This window comes from Poecilia mexicana, unplaced genomic scaffold (assembly GCF_051168715.1).
Source record: "Poecilia mexicana isolate PSO_F unplaced genomic scaffold, ASM5116871v1 scaffold_12, whole genome shotgun sequence".
Taxonomy (NCBI): domain Eukaryota; kingdom Metazoa; phylum Chordata; class Actinopteri; order Cyprinodontiformes; family Poeciliidae; genus Poecilia; species Poecilia mexicana.
Genome location: NW_028263381.1, coordinates 3705401 through 3721368, shown reverse-complemented (window position 1 = coordinate 3721368; position 15968 = coordinate 3705401). Strand labels below are relative to the sequence as shown.

Sequence of the window (15968 nt, the reverse complement as noted above, 5' to 3'; positions counted from 1 at the left end):
TACGTTTTTTCTTTTGAGAAAATTTTTTTATATGGTCAATCATAGCTTATCTTTACTACTATTACTGTCAAGCTGTTGTTTTTGGCCAATTTTATAAACAGCGTTTTGCCATTTTGTGCAATATGTGGAGGATTCCCTTCCTGCTCTTCCCGTCATCTCAGCTCGGGGCAAACACTGACGTGGTGTGGAAAACGAGCCACTGTGTTTGTGACCTTAACTAAGCTAAAGGGGGCGCTGTAATCAGAGACGCTATCTGCAGGACATTTCTGAAAACAAGTTTTTCTTTTGCCAAAATAATAAAAAAAGACTTCTTCTTGTTTGTTGTACGTGTCCATTTAAAAAAATTTTTTTACATAAAATGCCTTTTAATGTGTGGGAGCTAATAAACTATTAGCTGTTCAAGTTGTTCCCATCTTTGCTTTAAAAAATGCTGGAGAAATCTTTGAACAGGTTTGTGAAAGCAATAATCTCTTGGTTTGTGTCTCCTGTCTGACTGAATAACGTGAGAAGTTTTATTCAGAAGCCCAAACTGCTCCTCGATGGCTAAATAAAGCACATTTTAACTTTTTCACAAACAACAAATCTGAGTGAAAGCACAAAATGTCAATTTCATCCAAAAGCGACAGGTTTTTTTCCCCATATCTATATTTTATTGAGGAATGGAGCAATGTTGAACAACATAATTGCTGTATTATTAATAATAATAATATTGTTGTCATTAAGTGGTTCCAATTTGACAGAGGACATGCAGCAGATTGTTAAACAGTTCTCAATGGGTTTCCATGCGCGTACTTGTGACTGGTAAAAGCAGTCTGTGGTTATAAGTCAAAGGTTTTCTGTAAAACACTCCAGGTTGAAAAACTGTTTCATGAAATCCTATAAAATGCTAGAGATACAGCACAAGCCAACAGCAGGTTTCAATACAAAGAGTTGTGTGCAGGTGGTGTGTCCGGTTCGTCCAGTAGCTTGTGTCGTGGCAAACTTTGACCTCTGGTGGAACCAGAACGATGCACAGGGGAAAAAAACTCAGAAACCTTCCGGGCTCCACTGCCTTAATGAGCCAAACGGACAGAAACAAATGCTACATATTTCAAATATATTTTTACCTGAAATTTCCAGAACAACATCATGACCCTTAACTAAAATAAATAACTCTCAGCCACTGAGGTTCTACATGTACATCTTTACAGTATTTACACAGACACATCCATTATGAACGGACACTCTGACCCGGCTCAGGAGCCAAAGGGGGATTATTTTGTTTGGGTCCAGAAATCTGAAATGTGTGGCAGAACAAATGTTCATTATCAGTCCGAGTTAATGAAATATAGAGGCAAACAGAGGGGATGCTGTAGATCTGTGTGAACGTGACTGGAGCTACATTAGGCATGGGTCAGTATGAGATTCTCACAGCGTGAAAAGTTTCAGTCATTTATACGATTGTAATGATATGATTTGGGCCGATGCCAACAATAATATTCCTGATAATGGATATTTACCAATTTTATATATATCATAAATGTATTTAACTAGCCTTTTGACACCTTGGAAAAAAACAACAACTACAATGTTGACTTTATCACTACTTCTCTGCTTCAGTCAAACAAATACAAATAACCACCATCTTCCCGTCTCCCCAAGACAGAAATAAATATCGGTTGTCAATATCGGGCCAGTTTTATTTATTGGACCAATATGGTAAAAAACTATTAATATTGGCTGATACTGATTGGGCCGATACCGATATGCTGAAAAAAATGACTAATATCGGCCAATGCCAACGGTGCGTCCTAAAAAATGTTAGTTTTATTTTTACTTGAACTTTGCTACACTGTGACATTGGTAACCGGCCCATGCCGAATCCACACCATTAAGAAGCTCATGTTGTTTTCTGATTTATTCTTTTACGAATCTTACTGGTGAAGGTCCTGTCAGAACAACAGGTCTGAAATTACTGCACTGTCACTGAGATTATCATATATTTGCCTGAGAATTATATCAATTAACAATTCAATGTGTCAACGAATGGCCACTTTGTGACTATTATAAATATAAAGTATGAGTTTATAGCGTAATTTATTTTTCCAACTAAGTTTTTAAAAAATGCTATTCTTAATTTATTTCAAAAATCTTCAAATAGTTTCCAAGAAAAAGCCACCAATCGTAATAGATAGTTTTAGCTATATATTGTGTCATTTTTTTTTTTATGTGCTCATATACACATTTGGCTGAAATTGCGTATCCATATATACTCTGGAACGAAAATGCAGAAGTTAAAGTTTGTAAAATAGATTTCAACAATTGTATTTTGTGTGATAATTAAATTCTGGGAAAGAAAATGGTTCAGTTAAATGATTACAAGCCCTAAATTCATCATGAGTGTATGTAAACTTCTAGAACTGTACTTTGAAAGCATTATGGGAAATGTAGTCCTGAGGACCGGAAAAGATTAACGACATGAATACCTAAAAGGTGCAGTCTGATTTTGGTTGCACTGAGCCGTATTTTAAAATTCTTGGTCTGAATCGTCCTGTTTTCATTTGCAGCCACAGTTTGGCACATTCGTCATACTGACATCGTTTTTCTTTCTACGCAAAAACACACACAGTGAGCTTCTCACCCTGGCAGAAATCAAAGGGGGAAATTTCACTACAGAGGCGTCAAAAACAGTGACATAAACAATAACTATTACATACGCTCCTGAAAACTAGTGCAAAAAGGAACAATGAGGTTAAATAGTTGATTCACTACAGTATTAGAGAATGATTTTGGCTTTTGTCATGGGATGAAGACATCGTTGGTCACACAGAGTGGAAACAGACAAGAGCTTCCAAAAACTCCCACAGGCTGGAAGGAAGGACTCTTTAGTCAGCTAATCTAGTTCAATCCAGATTATATGAATTGAACTGAAATACAGTCAGGTGCTCATTTTTAAACACCTGTGTCTTGAATGCACTTCCAGTCTAAGTGAGGGTGAAAAGGAAATATTTTAAAGGGTCATTACCAGTAGCACTCCAAAATAGTGAAACAGCAGTTGATAATGAAATTATGAAATATTGAAACAATTTGTTAAAAATCAATGGCTACATCTGGCAAATTTAATTTTTAAGTAATTGATTAATCTTAATCGTACATGGTTCATCTAAAAGAAATAGCAAGCCAACATGATAATGATAGCACAATTGCTAACATTAACTATTTTTGCTAATTTTGACCTAAAAAACTAAAGCTACCTACCTTACTTAATGGATTAAGTCAATGTTATCCAACATGCTAGCACAAGTCAACATGATAATAACAGCATTTAATAACATGACATTTTTACCCAATTTCTGCTTAAAAAACAAAATTAACTTACTGAATGGACAAAGTTAAGTTTACACAACATCCTAGCTAACATGATAATAGCATTGAAGCAAACATTAGCTTTTTAGCTAATTTTGATGTACTGAATGGATTATGCTAATGTTAGCCAACATGTTAGGTAACACTGTCATGTTGCTATCATTACCAACATGAGTTTCTGCATATTGAACGGAGTATGCTACCATAGATCAACTTGCTAGAGCTAGCCCTCTTTAATAATGTAGCATTTTAGCACATTTTCATTTAAAAGCTAAAACATAGACTGAATGGAGTGAGTTGATGTTAATTAACATGTTGGTGATAGCCCACTTACTATTGAGAGCATTTTAGCTAGCATTAGCAGTTTGGCTAATTTTAGCTTTTACATAGGATTTTTCATTCTGAATGGAGTTTGTTACTCCATGTCAACATAATAGTGGTAGCTTACATGCTGTCATAAATATTTTAGATGGCTGTTGCATTTTAGCTTAAATAATGCTGTTTGCAAACTAAATGAGTAACTTAATATTGTGAAACATATTTAGTAAACCACAACCTGCAGTATGTTAGTTAAAATCATCGTTACATTCTGCTCTGACTGCACTATGAGCTTTATACCTTATAATTTAGTTTTTTAAACAGTGTTCTGTAACAGTATCTGAAACTCTTAGCTGGAACTTTTTTGCACTGACTTAAGTTTTCACTCATTTTCAATAATTTTTTCCTATATTCTTGCAGACTGTCTTGCTGTTTTCCCACTGCTTCAGCTTATTTCTTACATTTGTGCAAGTTTTCTGCAGTGGACTACAAATGCTTCTGCAGTTTTCACCGAAAGCATTCTGCTTACAGCAGTCGAGCTGCATTTTCGCAGGAAACGCAAATCTTTCTAGTTTTAAAATTTGATTCACTACTGAGGCAATTTCTCCTCCATCACTTAAAATGGAAGCACATTTTGTGCTCAGGACATGTTTAACTTTTAAAGCAAGATGAACATCAGACCCAAACGGAGCTGATTTCAGTCTCCATTCAGACACCTGACTGTTGTCCTAAAACCTAATAATCTACAGAGCCTTCCTTTAACTCATCATCCGTTTCATCCACTCCGGCTTCCTAGATCAGACATGACATGTATTCTTTTTAAAAGTTCATTTTGCATGAAAATCTACAGCTTAGTAGAAGAAAAGCAGCAAAACCCATAATACGTCGTCTTGGACGAAGGAGAGGTACGAGGCGTATCCTCCAAACCTCAACATTCACCCCTGAACGCACCACGAAACATTCAGGCTGAAACATTTCCACGTATTCTTCGGCCATTTTGGTGCAATAAAAACTATTCCTGCTTCCCATGTCGTCGTCCTCGATCAGCAACACAGAGTCCATAACGTGGAAACACAAAAAGAGCACAAAGCTTGGAAAAGCTGTCTGTCTGACTCCCGGCGGCAGGTCGCAGAGCGCCACCAGCAGGTGGGTCCGAGGTATTGCAAGCAGATGGTTATATAAAGGGATAGTTGCTGTGGACTGTACAGAGTTCAGTTGGTGCTTTAATGCTGCATGCCCTGTTTTAATGCTTCCTGTTCTCGCTGTAGAGTCAGTGTCTTGTGGGATTTTAAGGCCTTTTGTGGCCAAAAGGCCACGCTGAAAGGAAAAGGAAGAAAAACTACAGCTGTCCTGTAATGTGTACCGAGAAAAAATAAAATAAAATAAGGATGAGAAACAATCCTGTTCTGGAATTGGGACTAGATACGACACAGTCCATTAACCAAACTTCCAAATTAGACTTTTTTTTTCTTTTAGTGTGTAGAAAAGCAGAGAGTTTTGGTTTGATTCTTGATGTATTTTTATCTCTGAAGTCAGAACTGGATCAGATTGTAATCATGTTCCAAAAATTGGATTTGCTAATTGTTGCTAACTGGATATGCTAGCTGTGTTAGCAATACAAGCTCTACACGTTTTCCAGCATTTTCTATCTAATCTTCACTAGCAACGGCTAGACATTACCAAATGAAATAAATGGAGCCATAAATGTTCACTGAGCTTATTTTCACTTAAAACAAAATTTTGCTTCAAACTACATCTAGTTGGCTAACTTAATTTTGAGCTTGCTAACTCTTTCTGAAGTACTTTGACACTAAATATTTAGCTTCCTAAGTATGTAATTAGCAAGTTGAAGCTAAATATTTGGAACTAGTAGTTTTTATTTATATGCAAAAATGATTGACTTATAACAAGCTTATTTACCTTGCTAAATGTTATATTTAAGTTATTTAGTCTTATTTCAAGTGTACTAAGATACTTAATTGGTAAGATTTAGTGTTTTCAGTGTTTAGGAAACAAACAGGCTCCAACAGGACAAACTATATGTGACATTTATCATATTTATGACTATAGTTTTATGACTCAAAGATGTTTCTGGAGCTTAGTACTCATAACAGACACCTAGAGATAAAACTTTTATTTTCTTCTATAGTTGGGAATAAAAAGGACAATAAAGTTTGTTCCTCTTCATGCATGTTACAAAACAAACCAAAACTATCTGCTTTTGTGTTTTGATTTGAACCTTTTTATGATTTATCTGTGTTTCTGCTTCTTCTCGCCATGATGCCGTGGAGGCGCTGCTGTCAGAAAGGGTGGAGCAGAAGTTGAGGAGAAAAGCCAGACACCTCTTGGATCAGACTTGTGTTCGATTGAGGATGAAACAGTCCTGAGCTCATGAGCGTGAATGCTGGGACGGAGAGGAGGCGGTCCCGTTAGACGAGATTAATTTAAGGCTTATAATATTTCATTTTCTATTTACATGATGCATCCTATAAAAGTCTAACGGTAAGAGGATCATGCTACAGAACGCTTTGATCTCTGTCTCCTTTCAGACCTGCGACCCGGTCCGTCCGGGTCTTTGTCCCGTCCAGAGATCACAGAGCATCTTTGGCTCCGTGCGTAAACTTCACTTGGGCCCCTCCTTGTTCCCGCGGCCCCAGCAACCCGCCGCTATGCTCATGCTCCTCTGGGTTGCGGTGGCGAACGAGCGCTCGCGCTCTCCTTCGCATTGGCTCAGCGTGCGCTCGGTCCGTACCGGCTGGCTGCCAGAGCCGGAGCCCCCTGGCTGCTGGGAGGAGATGGTGCGGAAGATGTGGTTGCGCTTGCGGAGGAAATCCCCTCCGGCCGCCCCGAGGGCGAAGCTGCCCTTCCTCAGGACCATGCGGGTGGAGGTGGACTTGGCCGGTCGAGACCTTTGGTTGTACTCGAGCTGCGACAGGTGGGAGGCGTAGCCGTCTGGGATGAACTGCAGGAGAGGTCAGACGGTCAAGTTTATGAATGAATGGCTCACCATAACAGTAGGGTTAAAAAAAAACCCACAAAAACATTTCTCTCACAAATTAACGTGGGAAAACACTGAAATACAAACTCAGAGGATGAGAAGTTTTCCTCCTGGGTTATTAAAGTGTTTTATGTTTTTATTAGCTTTTTTTCAAGACTCAGGATCTATCAGCATTTATATCAATCTCTGCGTCCAGAACCAGAACCAAACTTCCAGAAAACTGAAAAACTGCTGAAACACTGACTTCCTTTTAATCAAGGCTAGAACACCCATTTGTTAATAATAACTGGGACATTGATTAATTGTGTTATATTTTATCACTTTGAAGCATCTTGTTGCTGAAACCTGCTGCTGACTCAACTTTGGATGGATTTCTAAATGCTTATCAAATAAAGGTTTTTTTTTGTTTGTTTTTCCTTAACAAGATCAAAGTAAAACTTTGACTTTAAAGTATGTAGCGCCATGATATGCAACGATGGAATGAGATCAGGCTTTAAAATGTAATGAAATACCATTAAAACTGTGTGCAAAACGTAATGAAACCCTGGAAGTTTGGACGGTTCAGACAGAGAGCATGAAAAAGTTCAACAATTATTGATCAAAGTTTCCATTTAAATGCATATTGGATCGACAACACAGCACAAACAGTTTGTGGTCCTTCGTTACATACATTATTATATTATCATTTCTAAAATAAAAAGTTACTTCCACATTTTCTAATGACCAGTATAAAATGTAATTACGCAGGAAGCAGCAGGAAGCACTGCTAAGCATACATATAAAGCTGCTTTATTGATGTTTTATTACATTTTGACCCCTCGTTTTATTACTACTACACATTGCACCGTTACTTTAGGACTAATTTCTGCCAGTTGCTCCTGCAGTGCATCAGTAAGTCGGGTTTGCTCCGTACCTGGCACTGGTGCTGCATCTTCTTTGTTGGTCTTCCCACGATGTAGATCTGAGACGGGGGCAGGCCGATGGACGAGTACACGGAGATGTCCTTGGTGGAGCCGTAGGCAGCAAAGATCCTCATGTGGGCCTAAGCCGACAAGTGAGAGCAAGTTTTAAGAAAAACTATTCGTCCATTTTCAGGACGCAGAGCAGAACTTATACATGTGTTTAGTTAACAAAGTGCAAACTAAGACAGATTTGTTGCTAAAACCGCCAAGCAAGTAGCATCCACTCTGTTTACACATGTTGCCATGTTTAAATGATGGATCTGTATACTCTAGTTAACGATTAATCGATTAAATTAGCTGTCGATCATTTATTTCTGAAGCTTGGACGATTTTGACATGTAAAAAAAAAATAGGTGAAAACTGTTTGAATCTGCTGGGCTTGGTGGGAACGTGGGCATGGGTGGGGAATGAGAGCAACATGGTGAGGGAACAAAGTGTGGAGGGAACGACAGGAAACCCTCCACACTTTTCTGCCTCCCTCACCTCACTGATGAGACACTTGAGGAAGTTGGCCTTGTGTCTGAGCGGGTCGTGAACGAGGCCGTCGCAGAAGGACACCACGCCATGAGGGAAGTTGTGCTGGGAGAGCCAGGCCACCACACGCTGCTTCTGCATGTCAGGCCGGCCCGTCACGTACACGATCAGGTAGCCCAGGTCCTGCCAGTACCTGGACAGAAGCGGAGGCGGTGAGTGGATCCGGACGGCCCGACAGCCTGCCGGTTGTTGCACCGTTCATCCGTACCTCACCACATCCACGGCTCCGGCCCGAACCTTGGGGTCGCTTCCCATGATAGACACGCTGGCAGCAAACGAGCCGTCGATGCTGAAAACGACGAATTCTGTCCCTTTGGGTACGATGGTGAGATAACTGTCTGCAAACGTGTGATCGCCTCTGTTAGAGACACAGCAGGGAAGAGAAGCAGAAACCAGCAGCAGTCAGAAGATCCAGCTGGGATACATGAAAACACATTTTATTGCCAGTCACTGGAATGCTGATATACATTTTTGTTTGTTGAGACCATCTATCGCTATCCAATAATTCAGCATTGAGGGTTTTTGAACTGAAAATGTTGCTTTTGTTGTGGATATGTAGTTTTTAAATAAAATATAATAAATGAATTATAACCTGATTTAACCTAATTAAATAAATAGATGAACTCAAACACTTCAGAAATACTTTTTCACGGCTTCTGGGAGTTGTGAGTTCACACACCTGACCACCATTTTGACAGGGTACACCCCGATGCCCAGTCGCTTCTTAGCTGGGATGACGTAGGAGACGCGTCCGCTGCTGTTGGTCAGCTCCGTGTCGAAGTAGACCCACTCCCCAGACGGAGGCTGGGTCATGATGTGGATGTCGATCTGCAGAAGGAAAAAGGTGAGAAAGCTGCAGTGTTTCACCGACGCCGTGGTTAACCGGCTTCATGACGATTCCTCGCCTCCTCCGTTCCTCAGTTCAACGTTCACCTTTTCTCCAGTGAGAGTGACCATGTCCAGAGGTCCGTACATGAAGCGTCCCGTCACTGTCTGCGCCCCGTCCTCCGTGAAGACGGCGTCGTTCACGCGGTGGTTAGCCGTCACGTTCTGCAGAAGCGACAAAAACAGAGAATCGGTTTCAGTAGACGGCTGTGTTCGGCATGAAACATGCTCCTCTGACCGTCACAAGCACAAAACATGAAAGGACGAATGATTGAAAAAAACATTTTATAAAAATGAAAAAACTCCTTCAAAGAGCTCAAATCTGAGTCTGCAGCTAATTTTTTCTTTCACAAGCCTTGGGTTGAGGAAACAAATCAAAACACACTCACTCGTATTTTTACGTGCGTCCTCTTGCGAACCCATTTCTCCCGAGGTTTGGAGGGCGTGAACTCAGACACCTCTTTACCGTCCAGCTCCAAAATACTCGAGTTCTCATGTCTCATTACCTACAGAGGCCAAAACAGAACTAATGTAAAGAAAATGTTCAAGAGTAATTTGGAAATGTCCCCTTTTCATTCTCTCACATACTGCAGGATGCTACAATATTGTGGTTTTCACCTTAGACTAATATTATGTTATCAAACCAATGTAGATTTTATCTGTTTACTGCCAATTTATATCAATCAGTTTCTTGAGAATTATTATGGAAATTCACTCAAAATCAAGAAATCCCCGCACCTTTTTACACTGATACATAATTGGGAGTTTATTGCAGATTTTTCTCAAAAATTGTCAAAAACTTTTTTACTTGTACTAAACAGCCTTAATTGATGTCAGATTGTAGTCCATGATCCATACAGAGTAATAAAAAGTCGTATTTACTGTCATAAATAAATATTGCAAATATTTCCAAATTAGTATCACAAACAATTTTGTTTATATTGCAAAATAAATAAATAAATAAAAATCCCAAAAAGTATCACAAAATCCTGGAGGAACTGAAAAGATCTTCAATAAAATTATTTAAGAGATTTTATCAATACATTCTGGTACAACCGGCCCTTTAAGAGCCTTCATGATCTTGATTTGGCCCGAAACTAAAATGAGTTTGACACCGCTGTACTACTGTTACCAATAGTGACCTTACAGAACAACCAAACTACTTCAGACACCCAGAACGATCCCAACAAGAGCCGAGGAAACAGAGTGGAGGAATCCCAGTGATTTAACAGACTGCCTGGATTCTCCATAGCAACAGATGAGGTCATTTTATCTATAGAGCACATTTTCAGCAACAAGGCAGTTCAAAGTGCTTTAATGATTTAGAAGGAAACACAAACAAAACAACAGAAAAAAGGTAAAAGTGTAGAACTACATATTGGTTCCCCATGTTTAATAAGAGTTAGAATAAGTAGTCGGTAATTAATAAACTAACTGGGGTTTCTCTGGACTCTTGAACTGATCAGATTAGATGTTGGTTCTCCATGTTTGATTCAATAAAGTAGACGGTACTTTCTAAGTTTGTTCTAATTCCTGCTCTGGGTTGAGTGAAGCACAAACCTGTCTGAGAAGGAATGAGACGACATCTGTGGACTCCCAGTAGGAGGCGTGGAAGAGATGTGGCAGAGCCACGGTGGGGAACGCCGTCAGAGCGTCGGGACAGTACAGAGCGTAGTCCATGCGCTTACTGCCCCACCACCGCGACGCAACTAGTCAGGAGCAGAGAGACATGGTCAGGACTTACTGTTGGCTCATGTTCATGGTCAAGTTAATCCTGGTGAAGAGATGAAGACTTCAGAAGGACTCTACGTCTAAACCACGACAAAGGCTTCAACTGAGAGGCTCTATGGACGAAAACAGGAAGAGACCAGTGTCGCGCTCGGAGGGTTCGAAAGGCAAACTGGCAGGAAGGTGTCAAAGGAAACGTCATGCGAATCATTTTATTTCATTCTGGTAAGCCAGACTTCCTGGATGCCTACAAGGAGGGTCAGGGTTTGGTGTTTTATTATTTCTAGAGGCGGGACTACAGAGGAAGACAGAGAGGGAGACGGGCAGAGCTCAGGGAACCAGGAGAGGTCCTACGGTCCCACTGCACCCCTCACTCACTGCCAGGGTACCTTGCTCTATGTTCTTCAGCAGCCGGGGCGACGGGGGCACCGAGCTGAGGTCTGTGATGTCAGATGTGACATCGGTGAGGTCAGAGGTCATGTCAGAGCTAGGGTCTGAGCTCGGCTCAGACTCCACACCGTTAGCTCTTGGGAACACCCGACGGATTTTGCTGTGCAAGCGAATAGTCGCGCTCCGAGAGGCGAATCTACTGTGCGGCAGCGGCAGCTGCGACAGCAGGCTGGGCCTCTTACAGTGACTTTTGTTTGCTGGAGGCGGGGGACGAATGAACAACAGGGTCAGCGTGTGAACACATCGCGGGCCAACGCCGCGGTCGGTCCGACAGACTTACTGGTGGCGATGTTGGTGGCTGTGTAGGAGTCGGCCAGGCCCGACACCTGGCTGGCCAGGCTGGCCTCGCTGGCCCTGCGGCTGCAGCGGAGGTGGGGGACTCCTGGCGATGTGGAGGTCGGACACAGACCATCAGCATGGAGATGAGACTGAAGAGAGTCAGCTGTTGAGACAGAGGAGAGAGTCAGGAGTTTACTGCAAACAATAATGATGATCTGAGTGATCACCAATGTCAACCTCCGCTGAGGCAGGCGGCGAAGAGGTTTATGTGACCAAGCACAACAATCTGCACAATGTTTGTTTTAAAGGATTATTTTTGATCCTGGGTTCTGTTGAAAGATTTGTAAGCTTCACCCGCAGTGGATAATTGTCTTTGCATCTTCGTTTAGAATAAATCCAAATTACTGTAATTTTCGGACTACAAGTTGCTACTTTTTTCATGTGCTTTGAAAACTGAACCCAAAACCGAAGGCAACACAACGACCACAAGAGGGAGCAGCAGGACAGGAACAAGAGGGAAGCAAAAACAAGAAAGAAAATGACTAAATGGTAAATTCTTAAAAAAAAAATATTATTTCACATGTTGATGGTTTAAAAAAGTAAAAAGTAAAACTAAAACTGCTGAGATATTTTTGAGATTGGGCAAGTTTTAGGACAGTAGAAACTCTCTTTGCTCTCTCAGGCTAGCTGTTAGCTTCAGGCTAATCTGGCTTTTTATTCTAAATAAGGATAACAAGAGAGTTAAACTCCAGGTTAACTTTCCAGCAGACGCTCGCTTCAAAATTTCTAAACCAAAAGCAGCTGAAAGAGAACAAAGGTCAGCCGGACTGGAAATGTACCGTCGCCGTGGACCAGAGAGGTCTGAGAGTTCAGGACCGGAACCAGGATGGACGTCTCGCTGGCGGGGCTGTCATGGGAACGCTGAGACAGCCCGCCGCTGGGCTCCATCAGCAGCTGCGGGTTGCTCTGAACGGTGTCCACTAAAGACCCGGAGACAGAAGAGGAACAGGCGACATGTCCTGGTGTTTAAAGGGAACGGCAGAGATCGGTGGCAGGAAACGTGTCTGCAGTCCAACCTAACAGAGCCGAGTGTCCGTCCCCCAAGGGGAAGCGCTGGTAGCGAGGGATGCTGAAGGGGGGCAGCAGGTGGAACCTCTTGTCCAGGAGCGGCTCCAGGCGGGAGGCGGACGGGTCGGCCGGGTGGAACAGGTTGTAGACCTGCTGACAGGCTGGACGCAGGGCGGACACTGCAGCCGGCCAGAACAAGAAAAAGAAAATAATAATGCATGTCAGAAAAAAAACTGTTAAAATTAAAAGAAAAACAAAGCATCCTAACTCACATTAAATAAATCCATGTTTTGGTTATGATCTGTTTTGTTTTTGATGTGTTCCTCCTTTTTTATTCATTTTATCTTTATGTTATTGTTGTTATTTGTTCTCTTATCTGATTGGTTTATACCTCTGTTTGTTCATTTGTAATGTTTTTTTGTACTATTTTCTGAATAAAAAAAAATAAGTAAAACAAATTATATATTACTACATCAAATTAGAACCAACATCAATTTTCATATACTGTAGATAACTTGTTGTTTTTTAATACTCATTCTGTGCATGTTTAAAATATGATGCTATAGTTGAACATTTCTTTGAAATATTTCTGATAACTGCAGAGTCTGTTGTAATTTTCCACTTACTGTACAGAACATCATTTTTAATTTTTTTTACTGTCCACTAAAGACACTAAAATGTAGATTTTAATACTTTTTTTTTATCTCTGTGTGAATCTATGTGTCTCCACTTCCTGCTATTAATTATTAATTTCCCCAATTCGGGACAACAAAGCCCATTTCCTTTCTATTTTATTTTATTCTAAATGCCTCTGTTGTTACTGTACATATATTCTCTTTATTTGTTGTTTGAAATATCGTACTTTATTAAGCTTACTCCACTTTTTCAAATAGCTGGAGATTTAAATGTCCTGCATTGACTTCTTTTAATATTTCAAATAATTTTATTTAATTAGAAACTAATGTTCTTCTTTTCTTTCATAAACTTTCTCAGTTGAAATAAAGGAAACGTATAAATGTTCTGCTAACTGGAAATCTGTTCAGTCAGCTGCTTGAGAGCCTGATTCCCATCAAACTCCCAACAGGACGCCAGCAGTCAGACCGACGTCAGCTCATCCATCACGTACTTCATGGCCCCTCGGCCTCTGAGTACAGAGACATGACCTCTGACACCCAGCTGCTCCGGAGACGCGGCGAAGCGACAATGAGTCCTTCTCCCCGCGTCAGAGAGCGCCAAACCTCAAGAAACCAAAGAGCCTTCCTCACCGTCTAAGGAGGGGACCACGGTCTTCCTCAGCGCCAGCACCAGCCCCAGAGGAGAGCCGAACAGGAAGAAGTCGGTCACCTCGAAGTCGAACTTCCCCAGGGAGCCGCCCTCCAGCATGGTGCTGTTGCTGGAGCGCCGCGACCCGGGCTCCCCGTGGAGAACGCTGGAGTGCAGACTGCTCAGGAGGGAAACGGCAAAAAGCACAAGTGAGCCGGATCCATTTGCGTTCGTGCGTTCGGCAGCCTGTCTCCCTCCGTAGCTCACCTGGAGAGGAAGGCCTGGTGGTGCTTGATGGTGTCCAGCTCATAGGTGGAGGAGTCGCTGCGCTTGCGCGGCAGCTGGTTCTTGGGGTCGTCGGGCCCCGAGCTGCGCGGGATGTCGATGTTGCTGCGGCTCAAGTGGCGGCTGCCTTCAAGGGACGGCGACGACGGGGAGATGCTGTTTATGATAATACCAGGAGAGAGAAGTTCTGTGTCCTGGGAATCAAAGATGGAGAACATGGTTTTATATATTCCACTCGTTTGATGTTCTGTCAGCTTTTTAAAGCAGAAAGGCTGCAACCAAAGTATTATGTATTTTCTAGACACATAGTGCCATTTTATACCACAATAAAGTAAATATGTTACCTTTAGTTCTTATAAAAATGTTGCAAGTATCCAATAACACTTAAAAGAAACCTGACAATAATTTAATGACTTGACTTTGGGCCTCTGTCTCTTTAAAACCTCCTGCTCTCCTGAAGCTCCACCTTCATTAAATCATCCTCTATTAACCCTCTATCAAAGTTCTTACCAGCATCGTACTGAGAAGTAGCTCCTATGATGAGCTCAGATGCTCAGTTTGACCGAGTGTCTGCTAATTGCTGCTGGCTAGTCTGAAGGAGCCTTACAGAGGGCTGCCCTGTGCTTGGAAGCTTGGAAACTCCTTCTGAGGAGGAGCTGTTCCTCAAAGATGGAAAACGCCTGTTCCCAGGCGTTTTACACAGCTTGAATGGTTGCCGTGGGAGATTAAAGGACTTAAATGCATGAAAGCATCCAGGCAACACTCCAGGTCTGTGTTTTGGGGGGAACAACTTTATAATATGATGGAAAGCTTAAAACAGTCAGATTGACATAATTCTGCCCCATGAAAGCAGCATTTTTCATTCAGACTCATTCAGACATTCTAAGTTTCAGTGAGAAATGTTTTCTTTGTGACAGCTCTAGCTCCAGCTAGCTGGATGAAAGTTTTAGTTTCTTAAGAACTGATATTATACACTTTTTAACCAAATGCACTCCTTTAACTGACTATTCCAACTCAGAGCAGCCAGTCAGATGAGTTATGGTCAGAGAGATGAGACGTGTACCTGGACACTGATGGTGCTGCCCCGCCTGCTGCTGTTCTGGCTTTCTGAGACCGTCACAGAGCTGCTGCAGAGTGCGTCGAAGCCCAGGATCCCTCCCACACAGTCCCCGATGACGCACACCTGCAAGATGAAGGGGAAGCCGACCGTCACAAATTCACAAATCCACTTTGTCCGGACACGTTCCTTTCTCCACCGTCGCACTCCGACCGACCTGGCCGCTGAAAGCAGCTCCTTCTGGAGACTTGATGAAGTCACTGTAAACCTGATTGGCTCTTAGAATGACCGTTGCCACGGCGTCCTGGTACTGCGGCGCAGACGTAGCCAGGAGAGGCAGAGCAGCAAGCGGGATGTGGTCCTGACTGCTGGACAGACAGCTCTCATCGTAGCTGTACGGACTCAGACTGCAGGTTGTCGAGGCGGAGCGTGTTAGTTTAGCTTAACTTAGCTTAGAGGGCTGAGTTTGTTTGACAGTGTGTTACTGAAATGTTCGTCACTCACTTGGAGACGAGTGAGAAGGCGTCGACGCAAACAGCAGGACAGGGGACCATCCGGACGGTGAGGCGTCCGAGCGCCGCAGGGTAGTGGACCCTCATCACGGTCTCAAAAGCCCCACTGAGAGTGTTCACGTCTCCCTGCTTGCTGTTCTGTTCACCTGCAGTCCAACAAACAAACAAAAACCAAAGGCACCAACCTTTAAAAAGTATTTCAGTAAATCTCATCTCTCCATTCTTAAAGGGGCAGTATTATGTAATGTCAACTTCTGTGAGCTTTAAATCGTGTTATGATGTTA

At 42.0% G+C, this 15968-nt stretch overlaps 1 protein-coding gene across 2 annotated transcripts in view; it reads right to left on the bottom strand.

Moving 5' to 3' along the window:
- Positions 1–627: 627 nt before the first annotated feature.
- Positions 628–15968, bottom strand: part of pitpnm2 (phosphatidylinositol transfer protein, membrane-associated 2) — a 36380-nt gene continuing 21039 nt past the window's right edge. Inside the window, exons 10-26 of one of the 2 annotated variants that reach the window (XM_015002147.2) lie at positions 15677–15830; positions 15390–15579; positions 15179–15298; positions 14098–14309; positions 13833–14008; positions 12576–12746; positions 12339–12479; positions 11501–11662; positions 11160–11417; positions 10603–10751; positions 9432–9548; positions 9091–9207; positions 8837–8985; positions 8366–8515; positions 8107–8290; positions 7575–7703; positions 628–6625 (exon numbers count right to left, since the gene is read on the bottom strand). In XM_015002147.2, coding sequence (XP_014857633.2) covers positions 6287–6625; positions 7575–7703; positions 8107–8290; positions 8366–8515; positions 8837–8985; positions 9091–9207; positions 9432–9548; positions 10603–10751; positions 11160–11417; positions 11501–11662; positions 12339–12479; positions 12576–12746; positions 13833–14008; positions 14098–14309; positions 15179–15298; positions 15390–15579; positions 15677–15830 — 2918 coding nt within the window. In that variant the 3' untranslated portion in view covers positions 628–6286. The remainder of the gene's footprint in view (positions 6626–7574; positions 7704–8106; positions 8291–8365; positions 8516–8836; positions 8986–9090; positions 9208–9431; positions 9549–10602; positions 10752–11159; positions 11418–11500; positions 11663–12338; positions 12480–12575; positions 12747–13832; positions 14009–14097; positions 14310–15178; positions 15299–15389; positions 15580–15676; positions 15831–15968) is intronic. The other variant, XM_015002149.2, reaches the window with a different exon arrangement.